The following is a 19,447-nucleotide window of genomic DNA, read 5'->3' on the forward strand; positions in this document are numbered from 1 at the left end:
GTAATATGTCTATTCCTTCTTAAGGTGTTGCATTATATGTAAACTATATAACTAGTAATAGCGATACCTAATTATTTTATATATAGTTAACGTAATGCCTTAGATACTACTCTAGTGTCTAATTTAATCTCTTTATTTAACCGTCTATCTATAAATAATATGCGGTGGAAGTTGCTGCCTAAACTCCTTACTCTACTAAGAACACTTCTTAGAATGCTACTATAAATCTTAAATCCCTATCCGATATGATTTTGCTTAGTACTCCGTGTCTTATAAATACTTCTTTAATATAGATTTTAGCGATATCCTCCGCTAATATTTCTTCTATATATGCTATAAAGTATCCCTACTTTATAAGCTTGTCTACTATTACTAATATTACGTTATAATCTTATCCGGTAATAGGATCTCTTAACTTTAGCAACTTTATAATAAAGTCCTATAATATAACCTCCTATAGTCTCTCTAGTATTTTAATAAGTTATAGCCCTCTATATGGCTTATACCTCGTTAGTTTATTTCTTTAGTAATTTAGATATTCTTTTATTACTTTTCTCGCGATATTTTAGATTCTATTGATAATATACTCTTCCTAGAGTCTTAACACTAAGCCCGCGGCTCTATTATGTCCTTAAGTTATTCCCTTATAGAAATCTTCCATAAAATGCTCTGCTATACTTCTTAGGATATACTTTACTTTACGGTTCTTGTATATATCTATCTGTAGATCTTCTAGCTATATTTCTAGAATTCTTTATGCCTAAAAGCTTTCTAGTATCTTATAGACCTTCTTTAGTTTATTATCTTCTTAAGTCGCTGCGATCTTTGGATAATTATACCTAATTAATCTGTCTATGTCTTTTTATAGTAAAGCCCCTAATGGCTTTTCGTCATTTTATAGTTCAGCCTTTTAACTTAGAGTATCCGCTCTTGTGTTATCTATACCCTTAGTATACTAAATCTTGAAATAGTATTCTGTAAGTATCTCTACCTATTTAACCTATCTTTAGTTAAGTTCTTTTATTATTAGGAACCCTATTAGGTTCTTATAATCCGTCTTAACTATAAATAGTTTTTCTATACCTTATAAGAATACTCTCTATTTCTTTAGTGCTATAACTATACCTAATAACTCCTTGTTATAGATGTTATAGTTTAACTCTAGTAGTATTATCTTCTAACTATAGTATGCTACTAGGTGCCATCTATTCTAATATTTCTATATAAAGTATACCCCTAGTATAAAGTCTAATATATCTATTTCTATAACCGTCTCTAGTTTTAGTTAATAGATCTTAAGAACTAGCTCCTAGGTGAATAATTCTTTAACCTTCTTAAATAGCTCTTACTATTCCTTTCCCCATATTTATAGTTCTCCTTTTCTTGTTAATTATGTAAATAGTTTAATATCCTTTAACTATTACGCTATAAACCTTCTACAGTAATTGCAAAACCCTAGGAATAATATTAATTGCGTAACGTTCTCCAGTTCTTACCAATTCACTATAGCCTCAATCTTCTTTAGATCTATGCTAAGTTAGCCTAGTTTAATAATAAATCCGACGAAATTGGTCTTCCTTATAAAGAACTCGCATTTCTCGATTGCTCCTAGCATCTATTCTTCCTATAGTCTCTTTAAGACCCATTTAACGTGTTCCCCGTGTTCTTCCTTAGTTATTAAGTAGATAATAATGTTGTTAAGGTATACCATAATAAATTTATCTAAGTGTTCTCCTAATATATTGTTAATACGCTTTTAGAACATTGCTAGTGCGTTTATAAGCCTAAATTGCATAACTAATGGTTTATATAGTCCTTCCTTTAACCTAAAGGCTGCCTTTTATTCGTCGCCTTCCTTAATCCTAATCTAATAGTATACCTATCTTAGATCTATTTTCGTAAAGATTTGCGCGTTGCCTATCCTATCTTAGATTTCGCTAATTAAGGGTAAAGGATACCTATCCTTTCTGGTAATGCTGTTTAACTATCTATAGTTAATACATAGCCTTAGTTTGCCATTCTTCTTTAGTATAAACAGTACTGGATAACCTATTAATAACTGCGATAGTCTGATGTATCCCTTTTATAGGTTTTCTTAGATAAACTCTTTTAATACTCTACCTTCTTCTTCGGTAAGCTTGTAGATTAAAAAGAACTTTAGACTTATTCCTGGTTTTAATTCTATCTTATAGTCCTATGCTATATATTCTAATAGCTTTTTACTTTCCGGTGACTATAGTTTCTTACTATACTTATGGTATCTCTTTAGTATATAACTTAAGCCTCGCTTAGTCTCTTTATATATTACTCCAACCTAGTACTATACTAACTTAGCTTATTATTATATCTTGCGGCGTTAAGTATCTTTAATATTAACCTGACTGGTAATCTAATCAATCTTTAAATTATATTCCTGTAGCTAAGGCATCCTTAATACTGCCTTATCCCTTCCTAATAGTAGGATATTAAAAGACATCTTAATTTGTCTCCCTTTAATAGTTATCTAAATAGGTCCTATTTTAAGGTTAATAATCCCTCCTCTATAGGCTATTGGATCTCCTAAAATTGTAACTAATAGGTAAAGTTGCTCCTTCTATCTGTAAGGTAGTTCCATTCTCTTAACCGCTGCTAGTAAAATATGGTTTCGCGTTACTCTACTATCTATTAGCGCTTTAAACTGCTAATTATACTATTTTACTTATAAATTTAGGTGCCGTCCTTAAATTCCTTTAAGGGTCTAAGGCTCTACTACTGGCTCCCTCTAGTCTTATGGGCCTCTACTTTTTCTAACTATTAGCTACTTAATCCTATTATACTTAGCTTATTCTTTAGCCAATATTTAGTTCGCTTTTTGTCTTTAATATGCTATAGACACGTATTCTCTAGGCATTCCTACTACTATTATCCGTTTAGGTATTCTTCCGTAAGGAATCTTCCTAGTTAAAGTATTAAATCCCCTTCCTCTTAGACCTCTACTAGATGCCATCTATATATATATTTAGCATTCCTGTACTATTACTTATCTATTATCTAGTATATCCTTATAGGGTATTTCCAATTCTTTTCCTTTGGATTCTTATATATCTTATATATATTATTCACGTATGCAATCTATAATAGCGTATAGTATACCAGGTGCTTTAAGTTAACTCTTAGCTCGTCTTTATCCTTAAGTTTAAACCTTTATTATGCTAATCTAAACATTATAACTTTATTTACAGGTACTAAGATGCGTCTCTTACTTTTCTAGTCCTCTAATTATTTCTTTAGATCCTTTAACGTTATAATTAAGGCTCCTTTAATATAAGTTATAGCCTTTTCCATAATTGGGTGGTCTTAGATAACTTTTTTATCTAACTATATATAGAAATCTTCCTACTTATCGTTGTGTCGCTGTCTATACTACTTTTGGTATAGCTATTAGAGTATATACGGCTTGTCCGTAAGGAAGTATCTTCTTATTATTATATTATAATAGCCCTTTATATATCGTTCTTTAAACCTAGTAGGAATTCCTAAATCCTCTTTATCTTCTAGTTTGGTAAGCCACTTAGCTCTTAATATACCTGCTTTTAGCCTATTAGTAATTCTTTATACTAGTGCTCTATCCCTTATACGTCCCAATATACTAGATTTCTTATCTAGTTTCTATTTTTGCTATGCGATAATCCTTTACCTAAACTCTTCTATAGTTTCCTTTGGTTTGCGTCTTATAGATTAATCCTTAAAGTCTTCTTACTTCTTAATCTTAGTATTAACTTTTTAATCTTTAGGCCAAATACTACGTTCCCCTAGTAAGTCTTTTGGGTCTATATACCTGTCTCTTAGTCTAATCGCTATTTATACTGCAGATTCTCTAATCTATAAAGAAGCTCCTTGCCTCTTACTTATAGGTGTCCTAATTTATACTCCAAATTCTTAGTCCCTTAGATTTTTTAATCCCGAGCTTGCTTTTAGCTTAAGCTTAGCTCTAGCCTTAGTCTAACTAGGCTTACTTAGTGTCCTTATCTCGTCTTAAGAGTCTTAAATCTTACTTATCTTATCTTAAGAGTCTTATACCTTTAGGAAACTTCGTCCTAAGCTTATTTATATATTACTAAACTAAGCTATTGCTCTGCTTTATTAGTTATCGTCTATTATAGGTCCTTAAGCTTGCCTTATCTCGTCTTAAGAATCTTAGTCGTTTTATATCTTGTTATAAGAATCTTAAGCCTTTAGCCTTTTGCCTTTATCGAGTACTAAAGTGGCTTACTATCCTACTTCTCTTACGTCTTATAAAGCGATAGATATTATGTCTAGTAGGGTCTTAATCCCTACTAATATTCCCTATTCTGTAGTGGAATTATCCTCTACCTCTAGTATAACATCTCTAATAGCTATATATTCCTAGTAAACCGCCTTTATTACCTTATTATTACAGAATGCTTCGCCTTTATTAAATTTATCGTCCTTAATGTCCGATCTACGAGCTAGTTCGTTGGTTCCTTAATATTTTAATAAACTTAGCTCTTATAGCTAATAGCTTGCGCCGTACTTAGCGTCTTTATAAATTTAGTATACGTTATTATAATAAAATGTAAAACTTCTAATTAAACATTCTTTTGTTTCTCGCAGTATATTATCGTCCCTTTATATATATATATCGTCTGCTAGTCTTATCCCTTTTACTATATAGTAACTTTAACCACTTCTATAGTCTCTAATATAATAACCTTATTTTCTATAATTTATATAAGCTCCCTTTTTAAACTATTTCTCCTATTATAGAGTCCGCCTAAACGTCTTTTGCTATTAAGATCCCTAGTTTAGCCTCTACTCCTTAGACCTTTAATTACTTAATCCTTATCCTTTAGGTCTCTATAGTCGTTTACTCCATCTCTTATAGGCTTCTTTTATACTACTTAAGTCTATTAGCTCTACGCCATACTATAGTTTTTAACTTAGCTTTAGTTATTATATACTCTATACCTTATACAATTATAGAACTCTATCCTAGCCTCTTTTAGCCTATTCCCTTTAGTAGATCCAATTGTTAATCTTAATTACTTAATCTATTAGTTCCCTTAGGGTATCCGTATCTTCTATTAGGATAATTACGTCCTAGACTTTAGCCTTAAGTCCCTGTTTATACTATACTATAAGCGCCCTATTATTCCACTCTACTTATATTACTAATATCTAGAACTGCGTTATATACTTAATCGCTAAGGTTTATTACGTAATGTCTTAGAGTTTTCTTTCCGCTGCGGTTACTGCCTCCAGGTCTCTAAATATCTGCGTAAGTTACTCTGTAAACCCTTTCTAGCTTAAAAATATAAATTATACCTCTTAATTGGTAGTCGTCATTCTATTTGCTTATATCTCCGTAAGGTAAAGCTTAAACTATTTAAGTACTCTTCCCGTTAGGAATAGTCCCGCATACGCTATTCAATCTATAGGTGTTGCTAGCTTTGCTCCCTCTTACGTAACCTTAAAGTGCATTTACGTAAGGAATCCTTTAAGCTTTAACTTCTCTCCTAAAAATCTTTTAATTAATAGTAACTTAACCTTTGCTACGCCTATCCCGTTAATCCTATTTTCTAACGTTATATTATTTTCTATTAACTAGTTAACTATCTTTTATAGCTATCTAACCGTTATAGGTTGCTATAAGTTAGTGTCTACTATACTAGTATCGTTACCTAACCTTAAAGTAGTTGCCGCCGTTAATAGCGTTATGGTAGCTGCTTTTAGTAGTATATTATTTAACTTTCTATATTAATACCGTAACTAGGTAGTAATTATATAACGGAACCTTGTAGCAAGAACTACAATGGGCTCGTTAATAGGCTAGGTGTATAGAAAATGTAAGTATAAAAGTCAACAACGTAATAACAACTAGTGGAGTAGTTGCCTAACAGATTAACTCTAATTATATTCTAAGAATTACTATAAGGAAGAAACTATCTAGGTAGGGACTAAGGGTCCTTAAATACACAACCGTACTCCTATGAAATCCTTCTTATATATAATATATGTATACTCTATCTACTCTGTTATAGATTATATAGATTACACAGATTATATAGATTATATTATATAACCTCGGTTACTATTCCTCGTCACATAGTTCTATCGGCTCTATCCTAGACCGTGCCTAAATTAACCAACTAGCTTCTTCCGTCTCTTCTCTAAGTAGTTATAATACTGTACTTAAAGCGTCCGTAATAACTAGAAGAATATAAGGACAAAAACACCCTAGAAATTTCTTAGTTACGTAAGGTCTTAAAATATCTAGGAACTTTAACCGACGGTTAAAGTTGTCTAATTGGTTAGATTCTCTTACTAAGACTTTTAGCGGCAAAGCCTAAGGGCAGGCTTTTTGGAGGGGGGGGTAATATTACGGCACTGGCAGAACTTAGCAGAACTTGGCAGAACTACGCACCGGCAAGTTGCCACAGATTGCCGCATATTGCGATCACGTCACGCGAAGATCTTATAAAACATCAAACGGCGCTGCTCTTCTTCTCCTTTCCTTTCCCTAGCTTTAGATTCTCGTTTATAGACGATCCAATCGTATAGGCTTGCGCGACCCTTTTGCCGTGCTTATGTCTTGATTGACTGAGTCGCTAACAGCTACTAGGTAAGAGGATTAGGAACGATATTATTTACCTTATTACTATTATTAGTTTAGATCTTAATAAACTTAAGGCCTACGTTATAGTAGTAATTAAGCTTACTAGTAAGCTTAATCCGCTTTTAATTGCGTGTAGAAGTAAGGCTTTTATTAATAACTAACAACTACGTATATTTATTAGCTAAATCGTCGTCGGATTTGCAAGAAACCATCTTGCGTTAAGGCTCGACTAGTTGCTTATCTTCCTAATCTTACTACTAAGGCAGCGAGCTTTTAGCGCGCTATAGAATTTATACTGACTAACTGTTGACTAACTGTAACTACTCCATACGCCGACTAACTGCTTACATTATCAGCTTCTTGGCAGTTACGCTGCCAGCGTCGCTGACTGTTAAACACACTGCTCTTAACTCTGCCCGCGCCTCTACTCGAGCCTCTACTTATGTCTCTCTTGTATAGGAATATATAGAGAGGGCGGAGACAGGAGTAAAATAAAAGTAGTAGGGCTGAATTTTAACTATCTATAGGTGGGGAGGCTAAAATAGGTTCTAAGTAGCGCCTTGGCCCCCCTTACCGCCTGCTAGGCCGCTAGCTTAGCAGAAGATTCGGACAGTAAAGTTACTGCCAAGAGTTACAGTGCGGATCCTGTCTATAAAATTTTACCCTATAATGCATAGTTATTAGCTATATACTTAATGCTCCAAACTTAACCCTTATTAAAAGCTTCGAATTTTAAACCATACTTAAAATTAAGTCCTACGTCTCTTTATCTATTATTTACACGCTTGCAGAGAAGAGGATTAATTAATCTAATTAGTGGGTACGGGCTTAAAGGCATTAATTAAGAATGGGTATATTCGCAAGGCCATTTATAGGGGATTACCCTGCCTTAACTAAACGTGATGCCTATAGACCTATACGCAAGCATATCGCTGCAGTATCTATTTATAAAGCCCAAAATATGCAACTAAAGAAAAAGGTATAAGTAGGAGGGAAAGCAAGCAAGCAAGGCTTAATTTTATAAATATTAATAATATTAGTGTTACTGAGATATAGGGGTGCTGCTATAGTGCTCGCTTAGCCATATAAACATATCCATCTATTATTTACACGCTTATAGAGAAAAGGATTAATTAATCTAATTAGTGGGTACGGGCTTAAAGGCATTAATTAAGAATGGGTATATTCACAAGGCCATTTATAGAGGATTGCCCTACCTTAACTAAACGTAATGCCTATAAACCTAGAAGCGTAGCGCTTATACTATATAAGGTAGAGTAGGGGGAAGAAAAAATAAAAAATAAAAAAGGGGGGGAAAGGAGAGATTTAAGTTAATATATTAGAGTGCTAAAATAGGCACTCCTACACGCCGTTGTGCCTAAATACCTTCGCCTATTATATCTAGGGCGAGTAATAATAAGAACGGTATTAGCGTTCTATGTTAAAAATTTATACTTAGCCGGAATAGGTCTTTTAGGGATAATAAATAGTAAAGCTAGAACGCTTATAAGGACCACCAGCCTAGTTACTGTATTTGGCCGTCTGTAAAACCGTTGTCTTAAGCGTATTAAGTAGCACCTTTTTAAAATAAGTATTTGTTATAGAGCTTAAAGTAGAGGCCAAGAGCGGCAACTCTATACTTTAGCTTATTTCTAACCGCGTAGCTTATAAAGGCCGATCTCTTAAAGCGAAAGAGAGGGGCGTTTTTAGGTTAAGGGTTATTTTTAAACAGGTATTTTATAGCTTAAACTATATATTTAGGTTGCCCTAAAGCGGCAATCGTAATTAAAACTCCTTAGTAATTAACGTCCGTTTTACTACGCTTTAGACGTAATATTATATAGTCCTCTACCAGCGTTATATTATTTATAGTAAAGAAGGCATGGCTATCTTTCTAAGCCTTAGTATAGGTAATCTCGCCTAGATAAAGAAATCCCGTAAAGGCCGTAGTAACGGCGGTGTTAAAGTTAAGATCCTTAACGGATTAGGCATTTAGGGTAACTAATTAGGCGAGGATGTCTTTAGTAATTAGCAATCTTTTAGCCGTAGTAGAGGGATTTATAGATGTTATACCGTCTAGGATCCTTTTAATAATAGGATTATTAAAGACGGAGGTGTTATAATTAGCGTTAATATAGTAGGATTGAATTGCGGAGATATAGGCTCTAACTATAGTAGGCTTAATATGGCTTATTCCTAGACTAGTATTACTAAAGATTTATTAGGTAATCCATTCTCCTAGGTAGTAGAGGGGCGCTAGGTACTTTACCGCTCTATAAAGGTTGCAGTAGCCCTCCTAACTCTTAATTGCGGGATAGTATAAATCTCTTATTCTATTAGAGAGGCTATGCTATAATAGTTAGCCAAAGTATTCTAAGGGGGCTTTTACTGTTAGCGACTCAGTCAATCGAGGCATGAGCACGACACGAGGGACGCGCAAGCCTGTACAATCGGTAGTCTATTAACGAGGATATCAAGACAAGGACTAGAAGAAGGTCGAGGAAAGGACACGTCTATATATATGGCGCCAAGGCTCCAGACGAGCCCCTAACGAGGGTCTGTAACAGTGCCATAATATTACCCCCCCCTCCGCAAAAGCCTGCCCTTAGGCTTTGTAGTTGTCCTCCCCGTCAAGAAAGCCATATTATAGATCCGTTCTAAATTATCGTTGCAGGCGGAGCAGCAAGGGTCAATTAGGTAGCTATAGGTAGAGTAGTAGAAGTCGGTTGGTTCGGGTAGCAGTACAGTACTAGTATTAGGATCGGTGTCGTAGGCGTATCGGCGCGACGTCTTATCGGTCAGGTTAGGTTAGGTTATAGTATAGAGAGTGGTTAAGTAGGACCTAGACCAGGGGCCAATTGTCTAAGCTCCTCACTAAAGAATGGTTGAGTAGGTTCTAGGCTAGAGACTAGTTAACAAAGCTCTTCCCTAGGGGTGCGGTCCTAATATCGTCCTTAAAGCTTAGAGGTATGGACCGATTAACCGTCACTATAACGCATCCGATTCCTCCGTCGTTTAATAGAAGAAGTAGATCTAATCCTCCATTAAAGCTTAGAAGAATCACTAGGCTCCCAATGTATAGACTTAGGGCTACGTCTTCCTAGATCCTCTCTTTTAGCTGCTATCAGCAGTTCTACAAGATCTCTTCTCTCTGTATTAGAAGGTACCCGTATCTACACCGATATTACCCTGCTCGGCTAAGACCTTTAGTCGTCAACATTTTGTGAAGAGGTTAATTCTGATCCTGTTACAGAATCGTTGTCCTGGTCTTCTCGTGCCCTAACTCGTCTTAACCCATTATCTGTCTCTGCCTTGCGCTTTCCTAGGCCTTAGTGTTAAGGTCTTGGGGGTTCAAGGACGCTATACTGTAGGCCCTATATCATAGCTAGGGCCCTTAGACACTTATATGGATGCGCGGTAACTATATCCTCTAGTTCCATATAACAGCTAACGTTGGTGTCCCTTAAGGTAGCCCTCTTCCATCGTTTCTAGTCTCGTACTGAGTAATATCTTGCGAGATCTGTTAGGGTCTTAGGGTCTAAAACAAGCCTCCAGAAGTCTTTGACTCTATTAGGAAAACCTTTAGCCACGATATACCTATAGCAGTCTCCATCCTAAACATAAGCTGTGATAGGTTCAATCTGGTCGTCGAGCCATTTTTGTATAAAATTCAGTTGAATATATGTGTGGTTATTAAGGCTTTGCGTCTGGTTAAAAAGGCTGTTCTTAACGTCGTCCATTTGCATTTCTAACGACATTACTTGCAACTTGACGTCGTTGACTTGTGTCTTGACCTCCGCAACCTCCGTCTTAATTTCCGCAACCTTCTTGTCAACCTCATCGACCTTCTTGTCAACCTCATCGACCTTCTTGTCAACCTCATCGACCTTCTTGTCAACCTCATCGACCTTCTTATCAACCTCATCGACCTTCTTGTTAACCTCATCGACCTAAGCTTTGACTTCCGCAACCTCAGCCTTGACTTCGTCGACTTTTGTATCAACTCTTTCTACCCCCTTTTTAACCTCTACTACCCTTACAGCCCAGGGAGCATTATCATCGTACAGATAGGCCGTTGAGGTGCTTAGGGTTACGATAGCGTTGTCAAGGTAGGGGTGAAGATCCGTAGATAGGTTCTTAGGTCGATGAGGTAGAGTAACGGAGGTAGTGGTGTAATTAGAGACCTTTTGACGGAGGCTCTTTAACGCAGTATAGGAAGGTTCGAACGGAAGAGCTGATGGAGCCATACTATCGGTAATATTGCTACTAGTTCTGTCGCGTATATTTAATGTCTAGGTAATGGATACTCGTATATTTTAATGAGAATGATAATAGAGTCCTGCGGGGTAGGCAGTTATTAAAGGTCAGATTTAACTTTAATTACGTGCACCTAAGCGAACCAATGGCAGAGGCTTGCTTAGAAGTTAAGACACTTAGGTTCTTTAAGTGGTCCAAATTAATTCCTTTTAATTTTAATTCGATCGATTAATTTAACTAAATCGTTCCTTGTTCGCTGGCTATACGTTTAAACGATTAACGTCTGGTGTAACTGGTCGTTAAGGTCGTTTACTTTCGATTTAAAAGGGTCAGGAAGGGTCCAGTTAGCGTCTTAGCGAAACCTTATTTTGACGTTTTGATTCGTCAGTTCGTTCGTCGGTCGGGTCGTATAGTCGGGGTCGTACGCTTGATTTAATCGTTTATGCCTCCCTAGAAGGCCTTAATTTGATTAATTCAATTTGGTAACAGGCCTATATTAAGGCTCTAGTTTAATTAAATTAACCCAGTCGAATTAATCTGGTGTTCGCTAGATGTAGGGGTATTAGGTAATTTCTGGTAGGTTCTTTCAGGGGTCCTTGTCCGTGCGTGTCTGGTTCTTAGGGTCGTGGTCGTGTTCGTGTGCTGTTCGTGTTCCGTTCGTGTTCCGTTNGTGTTCCGTTCGTGTTCTTAGGGTTCTGGTTCTGGTTCTAGTTCTGGTTCTTAGGGTCCTGTTCTGTGTCCTTGGGGTCCTGTTCTGTGTCCTTGTAGATATTTTTGGGTTCCTTCTCAGGAAGAAAGGGTGGTTGGTCTTGATATAATGTTAGCGACTCAGTCAATCGAGGCATGAGCACGACACGAGGGACGCGCAAGCCTGTACGATCGGTAGTCTATTAACGAGGATATCAAGACGAGGACTAGAAGAAGGTCGAGGAAAGGACACGTCTATATACATGGCGCCAAGGCTCCAGACGAGCCCCTGACGAGGGTCTGTAACAGTGCCGTAACATTTACCTTAATCTAGAAATTAGGTGGGGGGTCTTTAAAAGAGACTAGGTCTCCTATTTTAGCGTTAGATTAAATATAATAAAGAAGCGTATAGTAACGGTAAATCAGAAGTATTCTAATGCGGGTATAGTAATAATACCCTATCGCAATTAAAATGAGATAGAGTATTAGCTAGCCCGTTTTCTATAGAGGAAACCTACTTTATATAGAGCGTAATATTATAGGCTGCGGCCAGTTAGAGGATTTTACGAAGTAGGTAATTACCCAGTCCTTTTACCACCGTATTCTGGAATCCTAAGAGTACTACTATATTATCCGTATGGATATAAACTAAGCTATACTCCTACCGCGTTGCCTAGAGCTAGAATAAGGTCGTAATCGCTTAAACCTTCTGCTTATTAATTAGGGCAAGGCGGTATTCTATATTAGGGTAGCAGCTTAAAGAATTATTTTAGGGTAGAGATACTAAATAGGGCGGCTATATTGTCCCTTAAAAATCCTTAAGAAAGAAGAAAGCCCCGTAACTAAAAATCCTAAATACATCTAAGAAGAAATGGAATTATTTTTAATCCGTATCGTTAAAAAAGAGGATACTATTTAAAAGGGTAAGAGTATTCCTCTACTATAATAAGTCTTAGTAAAGTTTAGCTGTTAGCTATTAGTAAGAATAACTATTTACCTTTATAAAAGTAGAGATAAACTCCTAAATAGAGCGGTTATATAAACGCCTAAGCCTAATTACCCGGGCGCTCTAAGTAAGTCTACTAGCTAGTTTTTAACTCTAAACTAGCGTTAAGGATCTACCACTTAACGCTTTATTAATCTCCTTAATTATAGTAGCCTATTTTAAAGGAGAAAGACGCAGCTTAGACTTTAGAGTATCTATAATATAACCTAGGACTTTAGCCATAATGCCTTTAATATTCTTTAATTTATTTTATAGGATGCCTAATTTATTACTTAATTAGTTATATATACTAAGTAATTAAGGGAAAATAGAAGCGTTAGAGAGTATAAAGATAAAGTTATTTAAATAGTGCTTTAAGGCGGCGTTCGGGATATATTAGATAAGTATCTAGTAGAATCCCTCCGTAAAAAGATTAAATAAAAAGGGTGCAGTTTAAAGGCTAAATAAGAGGCAATATTTAAAATATACTATACCCTTCTAAAAGAACCCTATAAGGCGTTAAGCTTTAATAGAAAGTGGGATATTCCAAAAGGCGTCCTTAATGTCCCTCTTAATAATTATATAACTATAGCCTATATATATAACGTGTTAGAGAACCTAATTAACTGTTAAATATTATAGTGTGGCGAATACTATAGGGATTAAGTCGTTAATAGATTAGCTAGATAGTAAGGATAAGTTATAAATACAGCGCCATCCCCTATCCGCTTTAGGTACTAAACCTAGCGGCGAGAATATAACGGGAGACGTTACTATTATAATCCTACCTATATCTAGATTGGCGCTAATCTTCTCTAAGATTAGAACTGTATTTATAGCTATTAAGGCTTAGTTCTTCTAAAAAAGGAGCTTAATTTCTAGGTTTACCCTAATCTAGTATCCGAACTTTAAGATACTAATAATATTGCGTTAAAGGTTGCCGGGGTATAGGGATAGATAACACCCCCACGCTTAAATAATTAAGGGGGAGGAAGAGTCCTATAGAGGAGAGGAGGGTAGAAAGACTGGAAATAATAGTATAATATTTGGCCTACCTATACTATAAGGGTAAAACACGGTTTTAGTGGAGTGTAGGTATAGCTTAATAAAATCCTCTTCCTCCTCTTCCTTTTTCTTATTAATACTTTCCTTTAGTAATTACTACTTGCAATTTCTTACAGTATATAGGCTACCGCACTTACTATAGGTATGCGGGAACTTGCAATTCTTACCTAGGTTATACTTCCCTCTATTAAAGCTATAATAGGTCCTTAAGATATTAGTACTTACTTACGCGCGTTTTAAAATAGATGTAGATTTATAAGTACTAGGATTATAATAGATATCTAGGAAGTTACTAGAGATCTTCTAGTTAGTTAGCTTTAACTAGTTCTTTTAAATAACTATAAAGTGGTGCTCTAAGGCCATAGTTATTAAGGGAGCAATTTGGTAGGTGGTAGATAGCTAAATAACTTAATTATAGAAGGCAAGTATTTGGGGAATAAGATCTACTAAAAGATTCTTATATATAATAATTAAAATTATTATATAGTTAAGGAAGCCCTCTACCTATACTTTAATGGATAAGTAGTTCTTTATTATCCCTTCTTTTAGTCTTATAGAAAGGACGCTATTAATAATAAGGATATTATTCTAAGGCTTAAACCAGAGCTAGTATATCTAGAGGCAAGAGAGGTTATTAGGTAAGAAAGTACCCTAAAATACCTTAAGTATCTCTTTATTTAGGACGCTAGGGAGGAGGATATTTAGGATATTAGCTATAGATGGGAGCAATTTACCTAGTTTATTAATTAGGGTTAAGGATAATACTACCGTAGCTAATCTTGCTATTACTATAGCGAGGCTTAATATATAGAGTTTAGTCGCCTAATCTTCCTATTTTTTTTAAACGCGTAGTATTTTAGTACGGTCCTCCTATTCCTAAAGGAGTCTTATTTTTTAGTTAGTTGCCTAGTCCTTAACCTTCTTTACCTAAGCTCTTCTAATCCTTAGGTCCTCCTTATATAATTACTAAAGCTATTCTTTAGCTTTTTTAGCGGCTAAAGTCTCGCGTTAAGCCGTGGAGAAAGGTACCATTATAGAGGATAGAGACTGTGACGCCGGCGTATTGCCTAAAGGTATAGGGGAAGGTAAGGGAGACTGGTAGGTAACCTCTAAGGAGTTTAGCTCGTTAAGTGTGTTATTATTAGTTAAGTTTTTAAGGTTTTTATAGATAATTCGTAAAGGTTTAAACGAGCGTATAGGTTATTAAGTTATTAATAGCAATAATTAATTATTAGAAATTAAGTAAATAAGGCATTAGCTCTTAAATAAGACTAATATAGAAAGCAAGCAAGCAAGGCTCAATTTTATGAATGTTGATGATGTTGGTGTTGCTAAGATGCAGGGGTGCTGCTGCAGTGCTCGCTTAGCCACATAGACATGTCCATATATTCGTATAAAATTTGCCAAAATTCAGTCTGTCGATAATTACAGCCTCTAACTCACTACCTAAACGTGTAACAAATAATAAGACCAAACACTGCTAGACATAACATTTTCCTTGTATATTCCGATTCAGGGTGTTTCCAGTGGCATCGGGGCTGCGCGCACTGTCAAATGCTTCCGTCGGTTGACTTGAACGTAAACTGATGCTCAGAGCCACATCATCATAACACCTGGAATCGAGGCTGCAGCCCCTATCACCCACGAAGTACCACTCCAGAAGACCGTTGCACTCGTTCTCAAAGCTGTAGCCGCACCAGTGAACACAGCGAGAGAGGTAGTTGTTGTTGGCGCTGTACTGGCAGATTTTATGACACTCAATGTAGCAGGGGTTGGAGTAGAAGTGGAAGTAGGCCTAAGGGGGGGCGTAGGTGATACACCAATGAGTGAAGTTGTCGCCTGTGTTGGTGTCGGGAAGTTCATGGTGTATGTAAGAGAGCTGAACAGAGCACTGGCTTCTACCGAGTCTGTTGCGCTCACGGAAATGGTGGTGTAGGTGGTAATCTCCGTGGAGGACACGACAGTCGACAAGGCGTAGTAGGTGTAATAATACCACCAGTAATACCAAGTGATTTCGGTTGTGTACCAGATGTAGTTGTAATAAATCTGGCTAGAGGCAGCTACGCTTGTGGGTGCTACTGTAATCGTCGGCGCCGGGACTAACACCGTGATAGCAGTTGCAACAGGTTCCGTCCCGTCTGGGCACGTTTCCGGGGGCATCACATAGGTGTATCCATCAGAGCAGCATATGCCACCGGGTGGGATACATGCAAAAAGGCCTTGAGTCGGACGTTTATTAGCTTGATTCGCGCATATAATTCAAAGTATGTATATAAGTAGCGTACCTGGACAAGCAGGAATCCAGTTAGGATTTTCGCATTCTTGCCTATCTTTTAGAGCGGATGATCTCTTCAATACATTAATGGGCTCACTCGGAAGGGCCATGGCTGGGATCGCTGTAAAGATGAGCCATCTTGTAGTGACCATGTTGACGGAGTGCAGGCGAGATGAATAAGCAAACGAGAGTATGGTTAGAGATTTGAATGACATGAAGAGCAAGAATGCTATCGACTTAAATACTTCAAAACATAGTGTTTCTCGCCCCTATCTGATTAAATTGTAGCTCGTATCCTGAGCGGTATAAAGGTAGGCTCTCATGCATGCCGTAATTCATTGGCTGACTAGCGACGCCACGAACTTTAAAGAGGTAGGTAACCAAAAGATGTGGCTGACTTGGCACAAGGCTGCTTGCGAGGCTACGTGCGAGGCTACGTGCGAGGCTGCGTGCAAGGCTGCGAGGCAGAATGTGCCGAGATTTTAATCTCGGTGGAACCGCCTCTGAAAACATTCCCCTCTTCCCGAGGATGAAATTAGACAGGACCATGTCAGGCTGAGACAGTAGCGGCATATTTCAATCTCGTCCGGTCAGCGATGAACCAGTATATTCGTAGCCGGCATGCCGATCTATTGTGAACCGCCGCGGCGACTCATGCTCGGACGTCAGGGGCCCCCGCAAAACGAGATTAGGCGGCAATGAAGTCGATCTAGCCCTGGCGAATACGACACTTCTATGCCCTGCTACACCAGTTTTGACAGTCTGACAGCCCGTGATAGAACAGACCACGAGGCATTAGAGTCAGGAAAATCCCACGGATAATCAAATACACGGTTGTGTATGCGGTTTGCTTGGGACACGCTGAAATAACATCAGGAGTAATAAGAGCAAAAACGGCGAATGTTCCGTTGAAAAATTCTGCACGCATCCTCAGTGGCCGCGAAATTCTTTACACAGCCTCCAATACTGCATAAGCTCCGCGCTATTGTTTCTAAACTAATTTTCGGGGCATGGATTAGCTCACTTACTGGCTAATTCTTAGTCGCAATATCAATAGTTACACCTTGACCACGAATAGCGCTAAGGGCTCTAGAGTCTTTGGTGGAGCAGTCTTCACAAGGCTTCTGGGACAGATTTCTCCATCTAGCCTTCCTATTCTCAACTTGGTAATTGCACCGTCCAAATCCCGGGGCGGCTTCACTGTCAAGCTTTGATCAGAGGCTCAGAACATGTAGAAGCAGCCAGATACGAGGTTGCTTTGTTAGAGGTAATTAAGTTAACATCTGCTCCATTATGTGGCAGGGATGTTTCGGTGCCTTGCAGCGATGCTCAAGGAAGCGCCCACATTAGCGCTTCGAGTGGGAAAATCCTGACTCTACCAATAAGCCACGAAACACCTTCACTAAAGCCTTGCGGAACGGCCACAAAAAGTGCTTTGAAAAAAAGGGGGGCTGTTCGTGGCCTCATGGATATGCTAGTGAAGCTACGGGAAACGGGAAGGACACAAAGACAAGATTTTCGTATCCGAGGATGAAAGGAAGCTTGTATGCAATAGAAATAGGTACAACTTTGTTCTCCATAGTCACCGCAGTCTTAAGCGCAACGCGAGCGACTGATAGCAAAGCTCCAACTCAATCTCTTACTTCAAGTCTAACTAGTCCTGCTCTTCATCGACCCACCCTACCCATTCAAGCATCGAGTTTGGGAATTAGTAGTCTGGATCGAAGTCGTCAAAGAACCAGCCAGGCCCATCTCGAATGTTATCGGGAGCACTATTGTGGAAGGGGCATGCCCTGGCATTACACAAGAATGCGCTTATCTCATCAGCGACAGTTATGCCTATGATTTCATCGTAGCTAAGCTTCCCGATCGCCAATTGAGGCTGGCGAGCTTTCCAGGCTCCGTTTTCGGAATCTGCCAGGTTAAATCTCAGGTCCTGGAGCAGGAACTACGCCGTTTTCAGACTCGGCTTGAAGAAATCGAGAATGACATTGAAGGAGATATTGTCCTTACTGAGCAACAAATGCAGACAGTAGCGCCCGGAGTACCGAGAAGATTTTGGCAGTATGCTAGCGTGGTTCTAGGCATTCGATTCGGAATTCCCACTATCACCATTTTTCCTGCGAGACGTCTCTCGCACAGCAAGTGCTGATAACTGGGACTTACCCAATGGACGTTACCGAGAAGAGCATATCAAGTATAGTTACTTTCTTGTGCTAGGGCACAAGGATTACGCCAGAGACTGCGTACAGAGAGCTTCTAGGATTACCAGATTCGTACCTCGGGCATTTGCTGCCAGTATTGGATTGGGAGGAGCATGGCATTTTGAATGGGCAGACCCGATCACAGGTGCACATATCCCGGTTCAAGCAGTTCTTACAAATCGCCTCAAGGCATGTTTTGGAGCTACGAACGATGTGATGCCCTTCATCCGGTGCAGGAATTCCTCGACATCAAGAATCCCGGAGCAGAGGAGTTTTCCCGAGCCGTCTCAGAGTTAACCACCGAGGTAGTAACGGAGAAGCTTTTCATGAAACCATTAAACGAACGAAGTCTTTAAACTAAGCTTGGAATTACTCAACGATGGTTCGACGGCAGTTTTACATTCAACTAATCTGCTTCATTGCTCATAATCATGCTGCTGAAATTGGAATTTATAATGCATGTAGCGACATTTCCAGGACCTGAAATAATTTCCCGGCTGAGCCCCGAATTTGTCCACGATGTAGACAACCTTCCTGATCCCGGACTTAAAGAATTCCTGGCTCGTAACGGCCTAATCGAGAGATAGCGTGCATCAGATGGCTGTCTTTTCCGGTACTCTGCCAATTTACCAGATAGTCGACTCTGAGAATTGAGAAAAGAGTACGTAGCAATATTAGAAGTCTACGAGAACTCACATTTGTCGACAGATTTCGGGAAGACAGCCACCCTGAATGCAAGGTTGGGAGAAGTCAAGCTTCTGTTACGCGAAGGCGATAACTACTTAACATCCTTCAAGGCATATCAGGACAAGGCGGAAGATCTTGTCAATGGCATGCGAAATGAATTGAACACATTCGGCACCTCAGTGTCCTTACAACTCAAAAGTTCAACCAAAGGGGTTCTGGGTGGCCACCAGAACGTCCTCAATCGTGCGATTTCATGCTTGACAGTTGAGTATAGAGTCAGCGGCAAAAAAGATCAGAAGGACAGGTTCGCATTCGTGCTTTGGGATTTCATACAACGTGGCAAAAGTCGGGCATTTGTGGATCAACTCAGCTCGTCTCAACTATTCTCCCTTAATCCGGTATCGAGGCCTTCCCAGCCAAATGTTTAAGCTGGAACAGAAGTATTTTACCTAACTACGCAACTTGAGAAGGAGTTACGACAACAGCAAGAGGTTGATGGGTTTGGCGAACTTCTGCAGGACCAATTTGCGGATCCGGGCTCTGACACGAATGCGGAACATGAACAACACGCACCTGAGCTTGTGAACATAAGGCCGGGAGACAGACTGGACTTAAGCAGCCTGGTTCTTCAGCGCGTGGGCACAGATCGGCATACAGACACGAACGAGTCG

General features: G+C 38.4%; 2 protein-coding genes across 2 annotated transcripts; both read right to left on the minus strand.

Moving 5' to 3' along the window:
* Positions 1–10,300: 10,300 nt before the first annotated feature.
* K441DRAFT_659513 (uncharacterized protein) lies at positions 10,301–10,925 on the minus strand. The gene is made up of 3 exons (XM_067648548.1): positions 10,600–10,925; positions 10,378–10,566; positions 10,301–10,336 (listed from the first exon to the last, which is right to left on the minus strand). The coding sequence occupies exons 1-3, from the start codon at positions 10,861–10,863 to the stop codon at positions 10,328–10,330; spliced, it is 462 nt and encodes a 153-aa protein (XP_067504164.1). The 5' UTR covers positions 10,864–10,925; the 3' UTR covers positions 10,301–10,327.
* A 3,880-nt stretch (positions 10,926–14,805) lies between these two features.
* On the minus strand, positions 14,806–16,148 carry K441DRAFT_659515 (uncharacterized protein). Its single transcript, XM_067648549.1, has 2 exons — positions 15,896–16,148; positions 14,806–15,829 (listed from the first exon to the last, which is right to left on the minus strand). The coding sequence occupies exons 1-2, from the start codon at positions 16,035–16,037 to the stop codon at positions 15,201–15,203; spliced, it is 771 nt and encodes a 256-aa protein (XP_067504165.1). The 5' UTR covers positions 16,038–16,148; the 3' UTR covers positions 14,806–15,200.
* Positions 16,149–19,447: the final 3,299 nt, after the last annotated feature.

Source organism: Cenococcum geophilum (genome assembly GCF_001692895.1).
Source record: "Cenococcum geophilum 1.58 unplaced genomic scaffold K441scaffold_20, whole genome shotgun sequence".
In the NCBI taxonomy this organism is placed as follows: Eukaryota; Fungi; Ascomycota; class Dothideomycetes; order Gloniales; family Gloniaceae; genus Cenococcum; species Cenococcum geophilum.

Coding starts and splice junctions, on each gene's coding strand:
- K441DRAFT_659515 (XM_067648549.1), bottom strand. CDS start 16,037: ATGGTCACTACAAGATGGCTCATCTTTACAGCGATCCCAGCCATGGCC. Junction 15,830..15,895: donor CTGGATTCCTGCTTGTCCAG/GTACGCTACTTA, acceptor GTCCGACTCAAG/GCCTTTTTGCATGTATCCCA.
- K441DRAFT_659513 (XM_067648548.1), bottom strand. CDS start 10,863: ATGGCTCCATCAGCTCTTCCGTTCGAACCTTCCTATACTGCGTTAAAG. Junction 10,567..10,599: donor TTGATACAAAAGTCGACGAA/GTCAAGGCTGAG, acceptor GTCAAAGCTTAG/GTCGATGAGGTTAACAAGAA.